Here is a 23,083-nt window from a genome sequence, read left to right on the forward strand (position 1 = left end):
CCCAGTGGGTTTTACTGAAGTGGAGGGTGGCCCCTATGCACCTGCAAAGTCTTGGCCAGCAACAAAGGCCCCTCTAGTGATGGTCCACATCAACATGACCACTTCTGTGCACCAGGAGAGTGTGGACAGAAGGGGCTGCTGTTTACCTGCCCAGCTGCAGCATGCACATATATTAAGCTACCTCCCCTCCCGATGAATAGACACTGACCTCTTATAGGAGGAGCCAGATGAGCAAGAAAATCACCCATTCAAAAATAGGGCTTTTATTTTTATGTAAAAAAAGCGTAAATAAAAATGGACGTTTTTCTGCTCAGGTTGATGGCCACCAGCTGCTGGCCCCACTGCCTGCGTGTATCTAACACTGGAGGGGACAAAAGTCAGACAGTTAAGACAAAAGCAATGCATAAGGCTAAGACAAACATCACAGAATCTCTGTAGGGATGAAGCTCGGAACAAAGCAGCCTGGATCCTTCCTTCCCCATTAAAAGGGGCTGAAATCCCGGCTCAGCACCACCCCTGTGAAAGAGGAGAGACCTCCCACTCCCAGCAAGCTACGCCAGATAAGGAAATTGGGACAAGTCTTTCTGAAACAACTCAAGCCCCACACCCAGTGCCCCTTGCAAAGCAGCCTCTGGCCAAGGTTTTCTTCACAAGGACTTTGGTCCCAAGATCCCTTTAGAAAAAAGCATACTGGTCAGCCACCTGCTGGTCACTTTGCTTCTGCCCCCCAGCAGCACCCCCACTTCTAGCCTTCAGAGCATATTAGATATCAAAACCAGGGAAGGCAACTGAAAGCACCACAGTCCCATTCCAGTAACTGGGTAAAGAAAAGCAAAGAGCCATCAAGAAGCATACACTGATAAGGTCACTGGGGCTGGAGATCAGTTGACAACAAGCAGGTCCCCACACTATCAAGCAAAAACATCAGGAATTTAATGTTCTAATCCTTTTATGATAAAGTTAAAAAATGTACTGAAAAATATCGGGGTGGACTGATCTTGTCTAGCTGAGAGTCAAGCCAAGCACATGGCCAGGCTAAAACAAACCAGAGCCCTTCAAATAACCAATGTGACTGCCCCCACCCAAACCCATTCAGATAGGCCATGACAAAGCCAGTCCTCCAGACACCAACACGTTCTGTGGCTGTCAGGTAACAGCTCCAACCTTGGAAGAAAAGGAGAAAAGAGGCAAGACAAGAGGGGGGAAAAACATTATTCCTCCCTCTCGAAGTAAAAACAGAGACACCGAGTAAGAGCCAGGAGCTACAGCTTCCCTGAAGATACCACTTCTATTGGCATCACGGTGTTCAGCTTTCGAGAGCAATGCAGCGCAGCGGCAGTGAGGCACCCTGCTCCTCTGACAACCCTTAAAACAGGATGAGGAGGGGTACCTGAGCAGGGAGGATCCTGGGCAAACACACCTGCTCACTCCTATACACAGTAGAAAAGGAACTTGGAACTTGCTGGCTCCTCTGTGACATAGCCAGTCCTCTTTTTCTCACGGCGTCAGACTCCTCCATCCCTACCACGAGGTCGAGGTCACCTGCTTTGGACAGATCCAGTTGCTTACTCTGAGCTCTGTTCTACCTCCTTTTGTTTCTTCTTCTTCTTCTTCTTGGTACTGGTCTCAGTGGTCTGTGAAGAGGTCGGAGAGGTCAGGAAGGGAACAAAAAGGAATCCCCCACTGCTCGGGAGGAAGAGCCCCACTCCAGCCACAGCGCAGGTTCCCCAGGGCTGCAATCCCCCCTCACCACCACACAAGCACTGCAGCACAGCGACTGAATGCCAGCACCATCCTGCCACCCCGGAGCACAGCGGTGGCCTGGCAGGGACCTGCACCCACCAACCATCCCAGGGCACAGCTGCCTGCTCGCCCCACCCCTGTCCCACTGCGGATCCAGTCCCGCAAGCCTCACCTGCCTGATCTTCCAACACCCTCAGCCAGTTCAGTTTAGAAATGCACCTACAGACACCTTTCTCTGCCCACAGGGGATGGGGGGGAGCTTGGCACTTTGGGGACATGCACAGCAGGATGCCAACACATTTATCCTGGAGGCATCCAGGAGAGGCAGCAATTTCTCCCATGCTCAGATGTACTGTGGCAGCACCCAGTTACATACCAGTTCTATTTGCTCTCCCCCACTCTCAGCTGCCTCCTTGGCCTTCTTCTCTTTCTTCTTCTTTTTCTTTTCCTTTTTGGTGAGTTCCTCTGGTGGTGGGGTGGCAGGGGACGGTGGGGTCATAGCCTCCTCACTTTCACTCTCCGACTCTCGCTTCCTCTGTTAGGGGAACATGTTGTCAGACACCATCCTCCAAAGGAGCTCAAGTGATGAGAAAACTGTCTGCAAGCCCACTGTAACTATTCTGCCTGAATTCAATCAAACTTTGCAGTTAACAATACTTTGAGCAGGAGGGTGAGCTACAGACTGCCAGTGGTCCCTTCCAGCACACACTGTCTAAAGTTTGCTTCTGCCAGAATTGCACCACGTATTTCTCAGTGTTTCCTGCACCCCCAAATACTCCAGAGTTTGAAACACTGCTTCACCTTTCCAAGTGCATGCACAAGCCCTGAATTAGGGAACTTTAGATGCATCTCTTGCATGGACATTTCTGCAACTGTCTGTAGTCTCCTGACAGCTTTTCTGGCAAGACAAACCTCCGTTGTGACTCCATACAACACATTTCCTTGGATGCTGCAGCTTGTAGTCCACAAGTCAGAGCTCCTCATTCTCATACTGGGCTACAGGGCTCGCACCCAAAGTTATAACATCCCACACACAAATACCTGGGGGTGAGGCCCTGAACAGGTCACCCTAAAGTTAGCTCATGGGCCACACAACTACAACACACATCAGGGCACTAGGATCCCAGAATATGAAACACCTTCCCCGTAAAACCACCAGCCAAAAGCAGCACAGGATACAGGACTCTGTATCAACTGCCTAAAGAAACAGGCATGTACTCGCTCTTCATCAGGGCCCAAAGAACCTCACAGCCAGAGAACACTAACGATACTCACTTTGGGAGCCCTCTCCAGCTCTGGAACAGCTCGGGCAATGGCAGCTGCCTCTTTCTTGGAAGCATCCCTGAAAGAGAAGATGCCCAGGCTGAGCAGGACAGCTGCTGCCTCACGCTGCTGTGTGCAAGTGCAAAGCCCCGTTCTCCTCACAAGGGCTCCGCAACCCACGCCAGGCGCCGGCTGGGGAGGCTCATGTGGGGAAGACCTGCAGCCTGCACCAGGGCCAGCTGGGCCGGGCAACAGCAAGGCCTCCCCCGTTTAATTTAGCAGACTGACTCCCTCTAAAACCACACCAGGCTAGAAAGGGATAACTGTCTGCTCAGGTCCCTTCCCTCCAGCACTGCCCACAAGCAACACATTCCCTCAGACTGCAAGAAATGTCACCACACCCCACAGGTCCAGACAGCCAACAGCCTCAGGCCAGGCCTAACACGCTCCAAGCACAAACGGCAGCACTCAGCCCAGTCCTTGCTGCACAGGGCTCCCCTATGCCCACCATGCAGGTGCCACACACCCTGTACTCACCTGTAATCCACATACTCCTTCTTCCAGGAATCTGGTGTGCTCTCATTGGGCTTCCCATGCTTGTCCAGCAGACCCTTCTGGATCATCATCTTCTTTTGACTGGCCTGAGAGCAACGTGCAACAAGTCAGACTGCAGCTCCAGGGAGGAGAAATCCTCCCCAGAGCTTCAGCCACTCTAAGAGGAGGGTAATCCAGGAACAAGCCAACAACTAAACCATTACTGATTTAATACCTCTCCAAGGACCTTCCAACAAACCACACAAAATATCCCCTGTACAAGCAGCCTACAAAGCTCAGACAAGAGGCACCTTCATCAGTAAATAAGGGCTAATTTGTGGGGGGAAGGAACAGCAGCAGAATAAGGTGACTCTGTACACCATGGAGCTCAAGATTTTTGACTGGGTTTCTCCAGCTTAATGACCCGACACATTTCAGCTGAACCACTCCAGCTGCAAATGCAAGGCTTTGCTAGACTCCCAAGAGACCTGAACTGGCCTGCATTACCTCACATCTGCTGCAAGATAGATGTGTATGCATCCCCACAGCTTCCTACAGGTCACCTGAGTCAGGAATGGAATAAGCCACAGCAACCTGACACAGAGTTTAAACTCTGAGCTGCATCACTCGCCACAGTGAAACACCACCCTGGCTGCAGTTAAGCTAACACTGCTGACCTGCTGACTTCCATGACTATCACCTGCTGGAGATGGGAGAGGAACCCAGCAACGGGTGTTCCCACTACTCCTGTCCTTCAGGCTCAATTTAGTGTCTAGTAAGACAGTCTGCATTTTGGCACTGTTACAGTTGCACCAGAAGGGAAAGCAGCTCCTTGCCCAGCCCCTCCAGAGCCATCAGGATGGGGTGATAGATGAAGGTCATCTTTGCACAGAGTGCTAATGCCATCCACTTCTCATCATTTGGCTCTTTACCAGACAAAGGCTGGTGCTGTACAGACCCAAGGAGCCCACACCTGAGCAGCCCCCTGAGCTGGGCCCCTGGTAGAGCTACCCAAGCTTTACTGGGACCGAAAGCTTTGCTCCCACTGGCACTGGGAAGCACCACCACAACTCCACAAGAGCACAGCAGAAGGCCCTGGAGAAGACAGGGGTGCAGCTCTGCCTGAGGGGCCCAGAGTCCCACATCCCAACAGCTGGGCTCCCACTGCTACCCTGGGACTGACCACACCCCCACACCACTCACCTTAGGACCGAGACCCCATTTGCGGGGATACGTGTCTCTCTCCATGATTACCCTCTTGATCTTTGCCACAATGCCATGGTCACAGGTAGAAATGACTGCTGTGGTCATCAAGGCAATGGCTGCAGAAGCAAGCAGAGTTCATTAACTCTTTAACAGCAGAACTGTGACAGCGATGCAGGAACCTGCTGCGTTCAGCTTCTTCCTCACAGAATCACAGAAACCTCTCGGTTGGAAAAGCCCTTGAAAATCGTCCAGTCCAACCATGAACCTCACCCTGGCCATTCCCAACTCCACCAGATCCCTCAGCACTGGGTCAACCCATTCCTCTGCCATCACGGAGGGGCAATACCCCCATCAGTGCTACTTCACCCCAAAACCTCACTGGAGGCAAGTTCTGGACTAACGCTTCAGAGAGCTGCCCTGCTCAAAGGCAGCCAGTGGTTCAGCCATGGATTAACCACACTATAAGCACAGGCCTCTACAGCTTACACCAGAAGACTGGTTCTGGATCAGTGAACACAGTAAGACCAACCATTCCCAGAGCAGCAACCACCACTGGATGGGGCAGAGCTGTGAGCAGCTGCTGGAGCACTTCAGGTAGCTCAAGCAACACCACTACAAAAAGGAGCAATGATGCTCCTCTGTCAGCCCCCAAAACCTTGCAGAGCCAAACTAGAGTCTAATCCTACCAATACATTGTGTTTTGCTCGCCAAGTCCCTCAGAAGACCAGAGTGCAGGCAGTATGAACAGGGTGGAACAGCTTGGCTGTGTTACACCTCCAGGGCCCCTCAGTCCCACGGGTCTGGGCAGAGCATGAGGTCACGCAGCACTGAGCACCACGACAGACCATCTGCACAGTATGTCAGCACCTGCAACCTACACAGCTTCTCTGAATACTCTGGTTAGAACAAAGCACCCTTCTGAGTCACTTGACAGAAGCTGGTAGTTGCTCAAGTCCCTTTACACTGATCTGTTCAGGAAGTGTGATGTGCCAGGTGGCAGTGTGTGATCAGACATCATCCCTCATCTCAGTGGGGACAGAGCCCCCCAGAGAGGGGCTCCAACCCTGCCGGCACCACTTCCCCCTGCAGGCAGCCAGCCACACACCACAGCAGTCCCCAGCAGGACACTGGGAGACTGCAGGGTCTCTGGAGGCTGCACAACACCAAGACCCTAGAACAGGAATCGGGGTGCTGCAGGAGGACAGCACCACTGCACTCAGAGAATGGATAAACTTTGTCATCACCTCACACACAGAGCACACCTGAGCATCACGCAGCAGAAACCAGGCCAAGGGATTCTTCTCACCTTGCCAATGACTAATGCAACTGCTGTTTCTTAACATCCTGCCCAACACCAGCTGCCTTGGCCCATACTAAGCCATAGTCCCATCAGGAAGTGCTATTTACACCTTCTGCGCATGGGGGCTCATCTGTTGTGCACTCACTGGAACACAGCCTGTTATTTCTACAGTTAGCTGGGCACAGGAACAAGAAATTTCATACCTAGGCAGATAGCTTCTCCTTTCGTGGTGATGACAACAATCTCCTGATTAAGCTCAATACCATCTTCGTACCTCAGAACACCAGGCAGCATGATCTTGGCTCCATAGCAAATGGCATTAACCTGAAAATGTAGGGCACAGCTTATAGCTATTAGAGAATAAAAACAAGGTAAGAAGTGCCTCTAGTATTCCAGCTTCCCATTGCCATTACTGTCACAGCAATACCATCCCGATGTATTTACTTCTTACTGTCTACTACATAAAACTCGGGAGCTTTAGAAAACGCAAGTAAAGCACATATCACAGCAACCATCTGTGAGGCAGAGCTCTTACAACCATCACCATCCTCCTGAATGAGAAGAGCAGCTTCTCTGACGCTCAATTCTTGGTTCTTGCACCTTGCTGCTCATCAGGCAGTGCCCATACTAGGTCCTACACAGCTCACAGCCAGGACAGTGCTGGACACCATGTGGATCCTGACCCCCTCCCGTTTATTATATCAGCTGTACAAGTTAGGAGGACACTTTGCAGTCTCTGGCTGACAACTGGCACTATCTCAGGAACTCACCGCGCTGTCCTTCATGACCAGCCGCTTGTGTGAAGTCAGCAGTTTCTCCAAGGGCAGGATAACTCTTCGCAGGTAGCTGTCATCCTTGTTGTTGTCATATTGCCACTGTGCATCCAGGACATCGTGCATAGTCACCATGTTGTCCTGCAAAGACACAACCCCTCTAAACTCTCCTACCAGCCACCAACTCAAAACACACACAAGAGAACAACTGAAGTCCAACAGTAAATAGTATGCTGAAAGGGAGTGAAAAACAGATGTCCATCTCAGAAGCATCAAGAAAGCAGCCTGAGAGGCAAGAACACTTCCCATCAACAGCGTGGGGACAGTCTGACTTGTGCTACCACAGACTTCAACCTTCCCAATATGACACAGCACTTCATCTACTGTGTAAGGCCTGTCCACATGCAACTTTGAAATGTGAGCAAATACCTAGGACTTCTAGACAAAGATTAGTGAGTAGAAGTCTAAGTTAACCAGTTCTTCGATCTGTGACATAGAAAAAATTCTTGAAGCAGCTGTAAGGACCAACACCTGGAATTTAGAAATGACTGCCAGCAATTTCAGCTGTGGTAAGAGCACAGATGGATGGGGAAGCACTCGCACTCTGATACTGCTGCTCTACAAGGAAAGAAATTAATTCTGGAGTGTGGACCAGCAGCAGGATCCAGCTGTGACCAGACTGAAAAGACTGTTGAAGATCACACAAGACTGCATCTCCCAGGCTCTTTTCGATGAAGCACATTCCCTGTGTTGCACACTAACACCAAGCGGTTCCAGATCACTAAGCACACAGCTCACATGCCTGAACTCGTGGCACGTGCATGATTTGTAGGCTGAGAAACACAGGTGGCATAAAACAAGCTTTCAGTCACCACAGTGCACTTCCCAGTCACTCACTGTCCCAAAGCTTAATTACCAGAACAGGGGCAACACCCTGAACTGAACTCAACGCTTTGGTTACAGCCCATCTGTGGCAAGAGTTCCCATGTTCTCAGGGCTATTCACAAAACTCCTCCCAACCACCATGCACCTGTACCTTCTCCTAACACTGTAAAACCAATGCAGTTCCAAGGAACTCTTGCAATTCTGACAATTCCAAATCTGCTGGGTAGTTAGAGCTACCACTCTACCTTCTCTCCCAGGATGCCTGAGCGCACTCTGCGGAGCTCTTGCATCTGGCCCCCCACACCGAGCAGCAAACCGAGGTGAACACAGAGTGTTCGGATATATGTGCCTGCTTCACAGCTCACCCAGAAGATACCTGAAATGCAAGACAGGACAGAAGAGTAAATACGTATCTAGAAATGATCAACACCTAGAAGATCCCTCTGAGAGAAGCTGAGTGTCCAACCCTTCGCAGAGCCATCAGCCTGGGGTGATAGATGAAGGTCATCTTTGCACTGAGTGCTAATGTCATCTAATGAACATCATTTGGCTCTTCAGTGAAGGATGCAGCAGTACAAAAAAAATATATTGGATTTGCTTCTCAGCACACCAAAGTAATGTATGAAGCAGTTACTGCTTGATGGTGCTGAGGATTTAGGTCTTAAGACATCTGCCAGGAATAGGAAGCAGCCCATTTTGCAGGCAATTTTATCAGCTGTCACCTTAATTACAAGAAGGTAGGAATGCCCAGTTTTACCTAATCGTCTCTCGGGATCATACTCCACCAGCTTGCTCTCATAGATGGTTCTGACTCGCAGTTGTCGTTTGACAGCAGCAATGAGCGGTGGCCGCTGAAACAGCGCGCCTGTCAGAGTTTCTATTGCCTGAGGGTAGAAGCAGAAGTAACAGCTCACACCTGTGCCCTAATGTGGGAGCACCCTGGGATCTCCAGCAACTACGACCACTTCCATGAGTTAAGACACCACAAGGTTCATCATCATTTGGTGATGTCATATTTAATAAAGCTGGTCTGAACCACTGACGTGGCCAAAATGCTACTCCATCTGCCAGGGAGCACAGCTGGGATTTTTCATGAGGTGGCTGTATATGATCAGACATCATCCCTCATCTCAGTGGGGACAGAGCCCCCCAGAGAGGGGCTCCAACCCTGCCGGCACCACTTCCCCCTGCAGGCAGCCAGCCACACACCACAGCAGTCCCCAGTAGGACACTGGGAGACTGCAGGGTCTCTGGAGGCTGCACAACACCAAGACCCTAGAACAGGAATCGGGGTGCTGCAGGAGGACAGCACCACTGCACTCAGAGAATGGATAAACTTTGTCATCACCTCACACACAGAGCGCACCTGAACTCCACTCCTACCCTCTCATCTCCCCCGACACTGCGCTCGGCCTGTGAAGTGCCAACGGCTAAGAGCACGCAGAGACTTACCCTGGCAAGCTGAGCCTCACTTTCAATTGCACTGTGCAGCCGAACAATTCCCACATACTCTTTGCCTGAAAGAACGACAAGAGCAGTCAGGAGTGGCCACTTGCATTTAATGTTGACCTCAAGGTCCACACTGCTTCACAGCCACAGAACCCTGAAATTTTCACCTCTCCTAGGAAGTGCACACAGTTTAGTATGGAGTTGGTTATTCCTTCAACAAAACAAACCCAAGTTACATTTACTTCTCCACCAAGTTTTATTTCACAGTACTGGTAGAGGACTTTCACTACTGACATGAAACCAGTCTACCAGAAGTGTTTTCACTGACTTAAAGTAGCACAAGCTCTAGAGAAGCAATCAAATAAAACGTGTGACAGCATGGATGCACCCTCACCAGCCTGGAGTGAGAAGGATAAGCAACCCTTCAGCTCAAGACACTGAAGACCAAAGGTAGCCCTTTCAAAGACTGGAAATCTCCATTTTGTCTCCAAAAGAACTCCACACCTCCCCAGTCACTTCGACTGCAAATGGTCCCAGATAATATACATACCTGCGCTCTGCTGAGATTTGACCAGCCGTGTTGCCCTCTCGATACACACAATGAGGCACCCAGTCACCTTAGGATCCAGAGTGCCACTGTGTCCAGTCTTCTCTACTCGAAGGATGCGTCGGATCCACGCAACCACCTCGTGGGAGGATGGATTGGAAGGTTTGTCGAGGTTAATAAAGCCAGACCTACAGCACAAGATGACAGCGAGTAGGAGCTAAGCATCAGGGCAAAAGCACGAAAACTTTGACAGTATGTGTCATGGTTAAAAAGAAACGTGTTTCTATACAGCCAAGTAAGCGATGAGCCTCGCAACTACTCTCAGTGAGCACACGTTGAGCTGCTGCACACAGCAGGTGATATATTCCACAGTCAAAGACGTCTCATCACTACTCTGCACTTAAACCAAACCAAATGCTACAAACTCCAAGCAGTCTCAAAGCCTAGCAGGCCAAACCTAAGACCCCAGAGAATTCCTCAAGTGTTCGTATGTCTGTCCACAGATCAGCTACAACCCCAGAACACAGAAAACCTTACAGGAAGCGACCAGCGGGTCCTACTTAGACATTTACTGGTTAGTAGCAAGGCACCAAGTCAAGTAGAAAGGTACAAGGGGAATCCAGAACAGAAGAATATTTTGAAGATATTAACTGTGCAATTAAAATAAATCACTCTGGCCCTTACTGCACTCACCTAACGTAGTCAGAAATCTCTCTCTTCAGGGGATTAGCACCGGAAGAAAGAGGCGTGTAGTGTGCTGTCATCACATTTAACTTGTCAAAGTTCTACAAAATCCAAGCAAAAGTTACAAGTGTTCTTGAGCTCACCTTGGTTTCAGAATCGCTTTGCCCCACAACATCTCCCCAGTTACACCACATCTGATTTGCACATTTAAGTGAAAGAGCCTTTTCTAAAACAAAAATGACCAAACAATGAAACCACAACGTTTTACAAAAAGAGAGAGAAAGAGAAGTCCTGCACTGAAAGAGATGGGAATGGGGCAGAATCCCAACCTTTCCAATGCAGGCTAAATCCAGCGTGCCACAGAAACTCAGCACAAGCAACTCAGAAACCTACACAGCCCACAGCCCACTGTCAGACAGAATAGCTGACATTGACATGAAATGCAGTGGGGTCTTTACAGGAAGCAGTAAACAGAAAGCTGGCATGGAAACAATACTGCTGAGCAAACTTTGTAACAGGATTTCTACATACAGAGGGTTTGTCTCTGCTTTGAGCGTCCCACATGCTGTTCCTTAGCAGTCGGGTTACACAGGGAAGGGGCTGGGCGGGCCCACGGGCCGAGCATCCCCACGGGGCCGCACCGAGGGAGAACAGGGGGAGCAGGAGCAGGCCGGCCCCCCGCGGCGGGCTGTGCCCCGCTGTACCTTCAGCAGCAGGGGCCACTGAGACGTGTCCAGCTGCGCGATCCGGGACTCGGGCTTGATGAAAAACTCCTCCGTGTGCTGAATGTCCTGCGGGCGGATGAAGTGACCTCAGGTCAGAGAAGGGAAACCCGGAGGCCCGCGCTCCAGCCACGCGCCTCCCCCACGCGGCCCGCGAACCGCTCCCGAAGCGGCGGCTCCGCCGCCCGCCACGCGGCCACGCTCCCTCCGGTGGCGGCGGGAAGAAAGCCCGTTTGGGCACCGCTACTCCCAGCACTACCCACGGGCCCCACCGGCCTTCCCACGGCGCCGCTATGGATCGGGCGGGGGAAGGCCCCGGGCAGCCCCCTCACCCCCGCCGGCGGCCCCGCACTCACCGCTACGTCCTCATCGGGAAGCGCCCGCTTCTCCTTCTTCCGCCGCTTCTTCACGCTGGAACCTGCGGGAGGAACAGGCTGAGGGTCCGCGCCGAGCCCCTACCGACCCCACCGCTCCGGGAGCAGGGCAGGGCAGGCCCCGACACGAACCCGCCGCCCCGAACGCCCCCGGGCCGAGCCCGCCGCCGAGCCTCCCCCCACGCGGCGCCGGGGCAGCCCCAGGCCCCGGGCGGACGCCTCCCGCCGGGACTCCCCAAGCCGCCTCCCGCTCCCGCAGCTGCGCACCGTCCCCGTCCGCCATGGCCGCGCCGCGTGGTCCTGCCGCCGCGCAGGGACCGGAAGGGCCGCCCCTTCCCGACAGGCCCCGCGCCAGCGCGGGCCGAGCCCCCGCCCCGCCGCCGCCTGTCTCGTACCGGCCGGCACGGTGCCGGCGGCGCCGCTCTGGGCCGGGCGGGAAGCGCGGAGGGAGCTGCGGCTAAAGGCGGCGCGTCCCTCCTCGGCTGCGGGTGACCGGCGGCCGGCCGGGGCCGGGCAGCAGCAGCCGTCGGCGTGAGCCCGGTGAACCCGCCCGCCCTTCCCGCGGCCCCCGCACCGGAGCGACACGTGAACGCCTCATCAGCCGCCGCCCGCTGAGCCGAGCCGCTCCGCCGCGTGCGGGCGGGGCTCTCCCGCGGCGGGGGAACCCGCGGGCAGCGCGAGCACCCGCCAGCTCTCCCGGGAGTACCGGCGGCCACGCCCCCCACCCCCCCCCGCCACCGGCAGCCCCGCCCCCCACCCCCCCCCGCCACCGGCAGCCCCGGGGAGCGGCGCCTCCTCGAAGGGGGACGCACCCCCCCCCCACTGCCGAGGGGACAGGCCTGGGGTGAGCGAACGCCGCGGAGCGCGCTGTGCCCCGGGCACCGGCCGAGGGCTCATCCTGCCCGAGCCTCGGGGCGGGGGGCGGCACTGCCCGGGAGCGGCGCCGCAGCAGGACGTGCCCAGCCCCTCCTCCCGGCGGCAGGCCCGCCTGCCAAGGCTGTGCCCGAGCGGAGAAAGAAGCTCCTGCGGCGGGTGCGGAGCTGCAGGAGGCGGGGAGAAGGCTGAGCAGCATCAGGGGGGCTGAGGAGGAGTCAGAGAGCCGGTTCCACGCACGGTCTGCAGCGGACCCACGGCCACACAGCCCCGAACTCCCCCACCGGCACACACAGAAAGGAGGGGGGCAATAATGCAGCAGGATGGAAGCTTGCAACAGCAAGGCCCTGCAGGAGGAAGGGACTTCCCCTGAAGCCTGAGGTGCCCTTGCAGAACCGCTTCACCACTTTGCAGACTAAGAGGAAAGACCCATCACATCAGGAGACGCTGGAGCTGAGCAAGGCGGCCCGCTCTGCTCCCCGTGTACCAACCAGCGCAACCAGGAAAAGGTGATGGGTGGTAGTGGTGGGCGGCTCTTCTGAGAGCGACAGAGGCACCCACCTGACACGCTCTAGAGAGGTGTGCTGCTTACACGGGCTCGTATCAGGGATGTCACCGAGAGGCTGCCAAGCCGGGTACTATCTGCTGCAGATGTTTCACGTGGGCACCAGTGATACAGCCAGGGCCAGTTTGAGGAGTATCAAGATTACAGAGCCCTGGGTACAGCAGTAAGGGACCCTGGAGCACAGGTAGTTTTTTCATCAATGCTCCTGGTCAAAGGGAAGGAGTTTGAAAGGGTCAGTTGAATCTGGCAAATCAACAATTGGTTACAGGACTGGTGCCACAGCCAAGGGTTTGGCTACTGAGACCATGGGACTCGCTTTGAGAAACCTGGTTTACTGGAGGCTGAGGGGCACCTGTCACAGAAGGGGAAGAGCATCTTCATGCACAGGCCTGCCAAGCTGGTAAAGAGGGCTTTAAACTAGTCAGGTGAGGGGAACCTCAATCCATCCCACTCCTGCCAGGGTGATGCCAGTGCCAGCAATAGATACCCAGAGGCTGGAGAGGGTTCAGCAGGAGAGCACCAGAAGAGCAGCACAGAGGAATTCCAGCCAGAAAGTCAGCTTCACTGCAGGCCCAACTTAAATGCCTCTATGCAAATGTACATAGCATGGGGAATAAACAAGAGGAGCTAGAGATGAGCGCACCCCTGCAGGGCTACAATCTTATCGGCATCATGAGGATGTCATGGGATGGCTCCTTCATGGAGTGTTGGAATGGAGGGTACAGGCCTTTAGGAAGGACAGGCAGGGGAGACAAGGAGGGGGTGTCACCCCCTATGTCAGTGCCCAGCTGGAGTGCAGGGAGCTCTGCCTGGGCACAGGTGAGGAGATGAGCATGAGCTGATGGGTCAGGATTAAAGGGAGGGCAGGGACTGGTGATGTTATAGTGGGGGTCTGCTACAGGCCACCCAACCAGGAAGACTGAGCAGATGAGTCCCTCTATAGACAGATAGGAACAGCCTCACATTTACAAGCCCTGGTCTTCATGGGGGACTTCACCTGTGGCTTCTCTCCCACATTCAAACACCCTGATACCTGTTGAAGGGACAGCACAGCAGGACATAAGCAATTGAGGAATTTCCTGGAACAGGTGGATGATAGAGGATGCTGTGGTTCAGGGGGGAGCGATGGACAACCCCCTCATAGGACTGAGCGGAGGGGAAACAGCACTTGTCAGACAGCAAAGACAACTGCCCTGGTCTTAACACTGTGCACCCCAAATGGGCGGCCCTTCCACCAGTATCAGCTGGTTTCTCTGTCTGAGTTCAGCGCACTCAGTGAAAGCTCTTTCCAAGTCCTTGGAATACAAGACATTTAATAACTCCAATCTGTGATTCTAAGGGTTTTAACAGATTGCCAGGAATTCGTTGTCACTTGATCAACTTCATTCTTTGGGGCAGTTTAGGGGCCGCAACACTAACATGCAAGTTTTAAAAAAATACTTATCCATCAGCCAGAGTCAGGCCTGAAACTTTACAGAATGTGCAAGTGAGCTTGAAAGCACAGCGTAAATAGAATTACAGTGTCCTCCCAAACAAGAGCTATGACTGTCCCTCTGTTCCAGTCTCAGGACAGACATGACTGAGTTATTTACCTGGGCTACTTGTTTGTGTTTGGGGGTATGTTCTCCATGTGGTCAGCTTTCACACAGACAGTATTTCTTGCTGCAGAGACAGACAGGCATTTCATTGTTTTGTTCCAGGGCATGTGAACCACTGTAGCATCTGACAGGATACACTGTGGAGGGGCCTTTCCCCCAAATTCTCCCACTGTGCAAAAAAACAGAAAAAACCCCTGGTGTCTAAGAGCCCCACTAAATCCTAGTAAGTTGAAACCACTGGGCCTGTGCCCCATTTTCTTGTACGTGTTTTTGTACCCCCGCTACAAACCCGGTCACTTGTGCATCTCCATGGAAGAGGCTGGTCCTAGCGGGAACAAAGGCCCCGCACAGAGCCAAGTACCTGCCAAACGCTATTCCTGCTGCTGACAACCCCAGAGGCCGGCGAGGGGTTGTTTCTAATATCCCACAGCACTACTCCTAAAAACTCAGGCCATTTCAAACCTACCTGAGTTTGAGCAACTGTGGTTTCGAGAGTTGTATTCATTTTTCCACCTGCCCTGACAACTGTGGATCATGTGCAACATCTCGTTGTCGCTGTATTCCCAGAGGTTTGTAGATGCTGTTTGTTATTCCCACTGAAAAATGAGAACCCCTGTCAGATTCGATGGCTCCGGGAACTCCCCATCCGGGAACGATTTCCCACAAAAGTGCTCTGGCCACTCCCGCAGCAGCAGCTTTCCTGGCGGGAAAAGCTCCTGCCCATCCTGAGCCTTGGTCCGTGATTCCCGGCAGGTGCTGAACTCCGCTCGCAGGAGGCAGGTCAGCGTCATCCCTTGGCAGTCTGCGGAACACGGTCGTCCTCCAGCCTCCCCTTGGGTTTGGCGTCAGAAAACTTCCACCGTGTGGGACAAGAACTCACAATCCTTTTTACTGCCGTATGTATTCTGGGGGCTGCCCACGTTCTCTCCATCTGCTTAACAACTGCTGTCATCCCTCCGTGTGTTCCATCATGAAACCACCCAGCCAAAGCCATTAAATTTTTTCCCAGTGAAATGGGTTTTTCCCTCGGGAGCCCAAATTCCAGTTCCCTGTTTCACAGCCCCGCAACTTTCCCGGCCAGCCCGTTCTTCCTCAATGACCACTGCAGGTACGTGGGCTGGGTTACGCCCAGGGCCCATCTCTTACAGATGTGAGCACAGACTGCGTCACTCTGACGGGCCGGGGGAACTCAGGAGCCCATCGCTGGCTGCTGCAGGGCTGGGGCATCCACCCTGCCCATCCCGCTGCCATGGCAGCCAGCGCCTGGCTCACCCCGCCATTCTCCAAAGCCCCCAACCCTGCGCCAACTTACCCCATCTCCTCCTCCCAAGCTCTGACTGCACTGATGGGGCTTCTAACCCCCCATTCCAGATTCTCTCTAATTCTCCGACTGTTCTAATCCCCATCAGGAACACCCTGAGGCCAGGCACGCCAAGTTCCTCCTGGCTGCAGGGTAAATTCCACATTCTTTTTAATTCTCTCCTCCGGACAGAACAACCGTCTCGATAACAGGGCAGCATTGCCCCAGATGAATTATATTCCAAACAAATATTAGAAAATAACGATGCACAGCGACCCACGTCTTCCCTTCACGTGGGCATTTCATTTCCCACACACCCAAATCCCCGGGGCTCCAGGGGTGATGGCTGCACCCGTGTGACACAGGAGAGCGGGCGAGGAACATTTCACAGACGCCCCCACATTGCCAGGGGACTAGGGAGAACATGCGAAGCCACAGGGCGCAGCCCAACAGAAGCCGTGGTGACAGCAGAGGTGACCGCGGGGAGGGCAGTGGAATCAACTGAGGGAGGATTCAGGGCGGTGCAGAGACCAACTCGGCGGGCCGTGCTGCAGAAAGCGCCGCCAGGCCCCCGCCGCTGGTCCCCAAGCGGCCACGGCCGCGGCCGCAGCCTTTCTGTCCACCACGAGAGCCAAGCGCGCGGCCTCGCGCTGGACGCGGCGCCTCTCGTTTTCAGGAGGGGAACGCAAAAATACACGTCACTGTAACGCGGTGGGTTTTTTTACAGAGAGCAGCTCCGGCAACCCGCGACTCCCGGGTGCGCGAAGCCTCCGCACAGACGCGCCCCGGGCGAGCCCCTCCCCGCCAGCCTTCCTGCCGGCAAAGCGCAGCCGGTTCCGTAAGGAGCGGCCGGTTCTGCCCCGAGTCGGCCCCTCTGCTGCGGGACTGCGCTTTCTCGAGCGCGACGGCTTCCAATCCGCACAGCCGGTAGCTCGCTGCGGCACAGGAGAAAGGAGCAGGTGAACACACACGTTTGCCCGTCGGTTATTACTCGCTTCCGCTACAGAACTCGCACGGACAATAAAGGAGGAAAGGAAGGGAGGCCGCGCTGGCAGGCGGCAGGAGGCTGGCAGGCGGCTCCGGGCCCAGGCGGCTCCGGGCCCGGGCGCCCCGCGGCAGCTCGGCAAGGCCCGTCCGTGCCGCCGGCGCTCAGAGGCCCTGCCCGGCGGGGCTGAGCATCTCCTGCAGCACCAGGTGCAGCAGGTGGTTCTGCTCGGCGCTCAGCAGCGGCCAGAGCTCGGCCTGCAGCGCCTTCAGCGCCTCCGCGTCCTTCTCCTGGCACGCCAGCACGGCGGACTGCAGCAGCAGGAAGAGCTCGGCCGGCAGGTAGCTCGCCGCCGGCGGCAGCCCGCCGCCCGTCCCGGCGCCGCCCCCGGGCCCCGGCCCCGCGCCGCCCTCCGCCGCCTCCCAGCAGTACTGCTCCAGCGTCCGGGCGTGCTCGGGCAGCAGCTTGGCGGGCGGCGGCTGCAGCAGCAGCAGCAGCAGCACCCGCGACACCTCGCAGCGCGCCAGCACGTCCAGGAAGGCGCCGCCGGCCGCGGCCCCGCCGCCGCCCAGCCCGGCCCCGGCCAGCGCCTGCGCCCGCGTCAGCGCCGCCAGCGCGCCGGCGTAGTCGCGGCCCAGCAGCAGGCAGGAGGCGCGCTCGGCCAGGCAGCGCAGCGCCTCCAGGGGCAGCCGCGCCGCCGCCAGCAGCTCGGCCGCCCGCTGCAGGGCCGCGGCGGCGCGGGCGGGCCGGCCCGTGTCGCGCAGCGCCGCCGCCAGCTCCAGGCACAGCCCGGCCGCCAGCGCCGGCTGCCCCCGCTCCAGGTGCAGGCGGGCGGCGAAGGCGCCGCAGCTCTGCGCCGCCGCCACGTGCTCGCCGAAGCCGCCGCGCAGCCCCAGGCGCTGCCGCAGGTCCCGCTCCTGGCGCAGGAAGAGCCGCGCCGCCTCGGCCAGGGCGGCCGCCTCGGCGGGCCCGTGGAACAGGCTCTGGGCGCAGCGCGCCACGGCCAGCTGGCACCAGGCCGCGTAGGGCAGGCTCTCCTGGGCGCGCAGCTCCCGCGCCAGCGCCGCGAACTGCTCCGCCGCCTCCGCCACGTTCGGCTTCCGCAGGAACCGCCGCCGCAGCTTGGCCGACACCAGCCGGTACCGCGACAGGAAGTCCCCGTCCCCGCCGAGCCCCGGCCCGGAGCCGCCCGCCCCGCCGGGGCCGGAGCCGCCCGCCGCCGCCGCCGACAGCATCGCGCGCGCCCGCCGGAACTGACGCGCGCGCCGCGCCGCCTCGCTGCCGCCGGCCAATGGGCGCCCGAAGCGGGGTCACGCGGGCGGCGGGGCGGGGCCGCGCCCGCCGGGGCGGGGGCGTGGCTACGCGGGGCAGGCCCGGCCCCGCCCCGCCCCGGCAGGCGCCGCGCGGCGCAGCGGGGGCTCTGCGGGGGGCGGGCCGGGGGCGGGCCCGGGGCGGCGGGGTGTGCGCCGGCGCTGCTCGGTACCGGCCGCTGCGGCAGCGCCCATCGCTCCCTGCGGGCCGGGCCGCGCCTCTGCCTGCGTGGCCCCGCGGCTCCCTCCCAGGCCGGCAGGAACCGGGAGCTCGCTTTCAGGTGCCGCTCCCGGAAGAACACGTTAGACAGGAACGCGGGGTTGTGAGTGTGACGCTGTGGTTATCCGTGTGGATCCGTTTGATAGTGGCTGACACCCGCCAGCTGATGCTGCAGAAATGCACTTTCAGATCTCCTGGCCTTGCTCAGTTTCAGTTACTCCTATGACTGCTGGCTGGCTGCTTAGGTTTTTTTTCCCTAATTGCTCAGTAAGGGCTGGAGGTGAAGCTGGTGCAGCACAAGATGCTGGGACAAGCTGGAGAAATCAGGGGTTTGACAGACTCAACCTCCGTTCTTCAGGCTTTAAGTTTTCCACAGCTGGAAAAAACCCTCCTCCCTTACTCATCTATGCTGGCTCTGAGGGAAGTGGCACCTTGAGCTCACCCAGAGCAGAGATGCTACCAGGGCATGGGGGAGCACAGCCAAGGTGTTTCAAATTCACATGCACCCACTGGTAAAGAATCCAGTGGATCTGGATTTCATTCCTGTTTCCCAGAGCCGCTAAGTCAGTATGTGACAGCGTCTTGTGGTGGAACAGAGGGTGGCAGGTGACTCAGCCCATCCCCAGGTCTGGGTTAGGCTTCAGGGTCAAGCCTGAGTGTGCTGATACTGGGGATACAGCCCATGGGCTGGGGAGCTCCTGCCAAGGGCAGGCAGATGAGCAGCAGACTGGCACTGGCCTGGGCAGGAGCACTGCTGCAGCGGCGCAGCTGGCTCTGACACAAGCCCAAGCAGCGCAGCACCTGCCCATGGGCTTCCTGTGCGAGTCTCTGCCAAGGGGTAAGAGCACAGAAAGGTGCAGGGAGCGGTTTCTCTCCAGCCCCTGTGAATGTTGACTTGACCTACCTTTGAGGAGTCTGAACGCAGCTGGTCCTAAAGCCTCTCCCAAAGCAGCTGCAGGGTGGGAAGCAGGAGTGTAGGATGTAGACACCTCCTTTCCCCACGTAAGACCCCGTGAGCTGCCCAGAGCTACCAAGCTCCCCAGCAGGGATTTTGGTGCCGAGAGCTCTGTGCTGCTGACAAACATTTCACACTGTTGACCTGCGGACACACATGGCCAGAGGACTGACTCGCTGTCTTTGCTCAGGACGGCTGTGTACAGCTCCACTTGTTCTCTCAGCCCTGGCCAGACCCTGCTGCAGCAGCTGGTGTGGAGCAGCATACGAAAGGATTTCTCCTTTCCACTGCTGTCTCGTGTCCGTTCCTCCCCTGCCTGCCAGGGCTATTTGCATCTGTGTGGGCACACCTCACGCTGGTCTGAGAGCTAAATCCAGTAATGTGGGAACAGTTTGCAGTACGATCTGCTCCACGGACATGGCTTTTGGTGTCTGGGTTGAGGGTGGGGGACAAGCTACCTGCCCCCTCTCTGTGCAATTTCCATGGCCAGAGGAGCTGCCCTGGCAGATCTGGTCTGTCTCCCTGCTGCCCCAGCCAGATGCTTGCTGTGGGAAACGCTGGGAATGTCATTTGGGCAGGGCTGAAGCCAGTGTCTGATTAGGACAGGCATCTCCAAGAAAGGGGATGCTTCAAGAACCTCCAGCTGAATTGCTTCGCCCTTGGCATGGGCAAATGCTGGGAGAACTCTCTTCCTTCTGCCAGTGTAGACTCATGCTTGCAGCCCCAATGCCGTGGGATAGCTGTGAGTGGTGACACAGCATTGTGCCCCATCTCCCTGTGGCTGAGCTCTCCCCTAAGTTCCTGGCATCTCTCGTGGTCCCCAAGGGAGGTGGATGATGTGGCATGGGGTGCTTTCATGAGGGATATTGGGTTTGGCTTACAGCTTGACCCATGCTGGTGTGAATGAGACAATCTGGAGAGAGCAGCGCCCTGGACTTGACTGCTGCTCACTCCAAATCGGCTCATTTTCATGAGCTGCAGCCATGGCCAGCAGTGCTTGCTCAGGGAAGTGGGTGCATTGAAGAGCCTGCATCAGGACAAACCCTTGCAAAATGTGCCCTCTCTCCAGGGTCAGAAGGAGAAAACCCCATCAAGCCCACATGGGAAGAGCAGGTAAACCATAGAGGATGTTTGTCACAGTGAGAAATGTAATAACCAGCCAAGGGCTTATAGGGGCCCCAGCAAGAGCAGGAACCACTGTCAGAGAAGGGGAAGGAGGAGAGGAGAGGTGCTGAGAGATGTAGGTGACTCTGGAGTGGCTTTTCTTCTTGCTATGAGTCACTGGGATGTGAGTGCTGGGGAGGGGGGGTACTGAGGCCAGCTAACTCAAGTTGGGGCTGAGGCTGAGCAGGAAAAGCTGGACTGGTGCTGAGTGGGGAGAGTCGCAGGCTGAGCAGAAGGAGCCCAAGACAGTCAGGGACATCTGCCACACACATGAGCTCAGGCATGGCTGGAGTCGCACACAGGCATGGGGACTGTGGCACAGCTGTGCACACTCAGGCAAACTGGCACAGCCCTGCAGCAGCCACAGGCGTGCAGGCACACACAAAGCATGTGTATCGCTGGACTGAACTCTCACACAGGAAGGTCACGCTGCATGCAGTTGTACATACATGCAGATACCCACACAGACCTGCCTGTACATGCACGCAGCGTGGCATGACACACAGGCAGCTCTCTATGTGTGTATCCCTAGTTAGGCCGTGCACACACGCAGGTCACTGCCTGCCCTGCAGGGCCCTGCACTGCCCCCGAGGTAAGAGGCACTGTGGTGGGTGCACATGCAGGTGCACATGGATGCTGCAAGGATCCTGCCTAAAGCAACCAGGTGCCCCGTGGCATCACCCCCATGCAGCAAGCCAGAACTGTGAATCTGAGGCATTGAAGCCGTGGTGTTTTTAAAGCACCGTGTGTCGCAAGCAGCAAATCCAGCTCGCTCTTCTGCCCCTGTCCTAAAGTGCCTGAGGCTGGCTCTGCCCTGCAGTCCATGCTGGGGACCTATGGAGGGAGCAGACAAGTCTGTGAGATCTGTGAGAGAAGTGGCAGGTGGGAAGGAAGTTGGAGGGTTTGGCAGCTATAGGTCACTTGACATTATGGAAAGCAAGAAGGAGTGAAGGGTGAGGGGCTGGGCTGGCAGGAGCCAGGCCTCCCATCCCTGCTGAGGGCAGACAGGAGCTCACGGGCATGTGAAGTGTTTCTGGGGTCAGTCCCTAGCAGGGCTGGGCAGAGCTGGGCCATCACGGCTGTGGTGCCTCAGGGCATGGGCTCGCTCCCTGCCTTCCCTCACTAGCTGAGGAGCCCTGTGGCCTTGCACCATGGACAGAAAAGCAGCTGTGGGTAAGGTCAAGAGAAGGCTGAGACCAAAACCATACAGGCACACACACACACACACACACACACACACACACACGCAGCACCTGGAATCAGAGCTCCAGCCTAGTCCCCGGGACCAGCAGCACGAGGGCACCCACCTGCACCATCACTGCTGGCCGGGAGCTACAGCCCTGTCCCACTGTCCTGCACCTCGCAAGTGCTGGGATCACTGACGGAGAAGGGATGGGCATGAGAGAGAGCTGGGTGGGAGGGAAGAGTCTGATGGAGAGGGTCCTGCTCCTGAGGCAAGCCTAGGTATCTGACGAGAGAGCAGCAGAGTGGTGATGAAGGAACAGCCAGTGTGGGTTTGATTTCCCAGCCTCAGACGGGACAGTAAGGAGCTCTGACAGACCTCAGCAGTGTCCCTCAACAATGCCAGGATACCAATATGTATCATGCTGCATGTGGTCTGAATTCATGTTTGCTGTATATGCAAACATACAGTCAAAAATGTGGTTTTCCCCCTGCTGAGGAACCCCAGATTTTTCTATTTAGTAGGGTGTGCTTACCTAGCACACAGCAGCCAGCTTCTTCCACTCCAGTCTCACATCCTTCCTTAGCAGAGGGTAGCACAGAACAGCACAAGAGAAGCCAGGAGAAAAGACAGTTACCACATCTGGGACAGCAGAGTGCTGCCAGTGCTGCCAGCTGTCTGGACCAGCCTGTGGCAGGAGTGTGGTCGCCTGTTTTCTCACCAGTTTTGAATGGGCAGATTCTCTGTGGAGGTTTCCCTGCAGGCCTGAGCCCCATGGAAGAGAAGGCAGTGCCAAAAAGCCAGCGTGTGAGCCTTGCAGACTTATGCTCCTGAGTCCCCAGTTGGGGCATCTGAGCCACAAATTCTCCATGAAGTGCAAAAGGAAAGACCATTTATTATTACAATAGTACATACTTATGCTATGGTTAAGCTCTTGCTTCATAATTAGCAAACCAGCAATTAGGCAGCTCTCAACCTTTTCTCCTGTCAGCACCAGGCCACTCTCACGCTGTGCAGACCAATCCCCTGCTCGCTCAGGCGCTGTTCACGCGGCGGGAACTTCTCACAGTTCAGGACTTTCCCACAGCTCAGTGTCGCAGGTGTCTGTTGGTTTTCCCTGCCACCTTGGCACAACTGAGCAGTTTCTGATCTTTCTCCCAAGGCCTGTTTCTCATCAAAGCCTTGTTGCTTCTCAGAGGCTGTGTGAAGCTGACAGGCCGATGTCTCCCACATCTCCCCTTTTTGTTTTGCAGCTGCACCTGCAAGACTGGTTTCAGAGCTTTATCAATTAAGGTTTAGACAAACTTCAAAAACCACAGTATACATAAAATAATTCTACAAAATGCTAAAAATAATACAGCAGTTACAGTTAGTCGTATGCTTTGATTACTGGCTGCTTTCACTGCCAATAATCAAAGCATATGACTAAGTATTACCAAATAAGGGAGAT

At 56.0% G+C, this 23,083-nt stretch overlaps 2 protein-coding genes and 5 non-coding genes across 10 annotated transcripts; all 7 read right to left on the bottom strand.

The window, feature by feature from the left end:
* Positions 1-243: 243 nt before the first annotated feature.
* Positions 244-15,081, bottom strand: DKC1 (dyskerin pseudouridine synthase 1). 3 transcript variants are annotated; one of them, XM_074915600.1, is made up of 15 exons: positions 14,983-15,081; positions 11,463-11,524; positions 11,089-11,175; positions 10,394-10,485; positions 9,704-9,888; positions 9,157-9,221; positions 8,462-8,588; positions 7,950-8,080; positions 6,817-6,960; positions 6,250-6,370; positions 4,744-4,862; positions 3,544-3,647; positions 3,019-3,085; positions 2,120-2,278; positions 244-1,634 (listed from the first exon to the last, which is right to left on the bottom strand). In XM_074915600.1, the coding sequence occupies exons 1-15, from the start codon at positions 15,059-15,061 to the stop codon at positions 1,566-1,568; spliced, it is 1,611 nt and encodes a 536-aa protein (XP_074771701.1). In that variant the 5' UTR covers positions 15,062-15,081; the 3' UTR covers positions 244-1,565. The 3 variants fall into 3 exon arrangements, with proteins under 3 accessions (XP_074771701.1, XP_074771702.1, XP_074771703.1); XM_074915601.1 differs by lacking the exon at positions 14,983-15,081 and adding an exon at positions 11,748-11,812; XM_074915602.1 differs by lacking the exon at positions 14,983-15,081 and adding an exon at positions 11,748-11,812 and having other exon boundaries at positions 244-1,625; positions 2,108-2,278.
* LOC141964834 (small nucleolar RNA SNORD83) lies at positions 4,390-4,465 on the bottom strand. Its single transcript, XR_012634395.1, has one exon. It is a non-coding gene; the product is annotated as a small nucleolar RNA SNORD83 (small nucleolar RNA).
* On the bottom strand, positions 5,750-5,995 carry LOC141964832 (small nucleolar RNA SNORD17). Its single transcript, XR_012634393.1, has one exon. It is a non-coding gene; the product is annotated as a small nucleolar RNA SNORD17 (small nucleolar RNA).
* Positions 7,644-7,778, bottom strand: LOC141964837 (small nucleolar RNA SNORA36 family). The gene has a single exon (XR_012634398.1). It is a non-coding gene; the product is annotated as a small nucleolar RNA SNORA36 family (small nucleolar RNA).
* On the bottom strand, positions 8,180-8,255 carry LOC141964830 (small nucleolar RNA SNORD83). Its single transcript, XR_012634391.1, has one exon. It is a non-coding gene; the product is annotated as a small nucleolar RNA SNORD83 (small nucleolar RNA).
* Positions 8,812-9,057, bottom strand: LOC141964831 (small nucleolar RNA SNORD17). The gene has a single exon (XR_012634392.1). It is a non-coding gene; the product is annotated as a small nucleolar RNA SNORD17 (small nucleolar RNA).
* Positions 15,082-16,965: 1,884 nt separating the features above from the next.
* Positions 16,966-18,046, bottom strand: LOC141964812 (40-kDa huntingtin-associated protein-like). 2 transcript variants are annotated; one of them, XM_074915608.1, is made up of 2 exons: positions 17,195-18,046; positions 16,966-17,146 (listed from the first exon to the last, which is right to left on the bottom strand). In XM_074915608.1, exons 1-2 carry the CDS (start codon positions 18,034-18,036, stop codon positions 16,966-16,968), a joined length of 1,023 nt encoding a protein of 340 aa, XP_074771709.1. In that variant the 5' UTR covers positions 18,037-18,046. The 2 variants fall into 2 exon arrangements, with proteins under 2 accessions (XP_074771709.1, XP_074771708.1); XM_074915607.1 differs by having other exon boundaries at positions 16,966-18,046.
* Positions 18,047-23,083: the final 5,037 nt, after the last annotated feature.

Source organism: Athene noctua, chromosome 11 (genome assembly GCF_965140245.1).
Source record: "Athene noctua chromosome 11, bAthNoc1.hap1.1, whole genome shotgun sequence".
In the NCBI taxonomy this organism is placed as follows: Eukaryota; Metazoa; Chordata; class Aves; order Strigiformes; family Strigidae; genus Athene; species Athene noctua.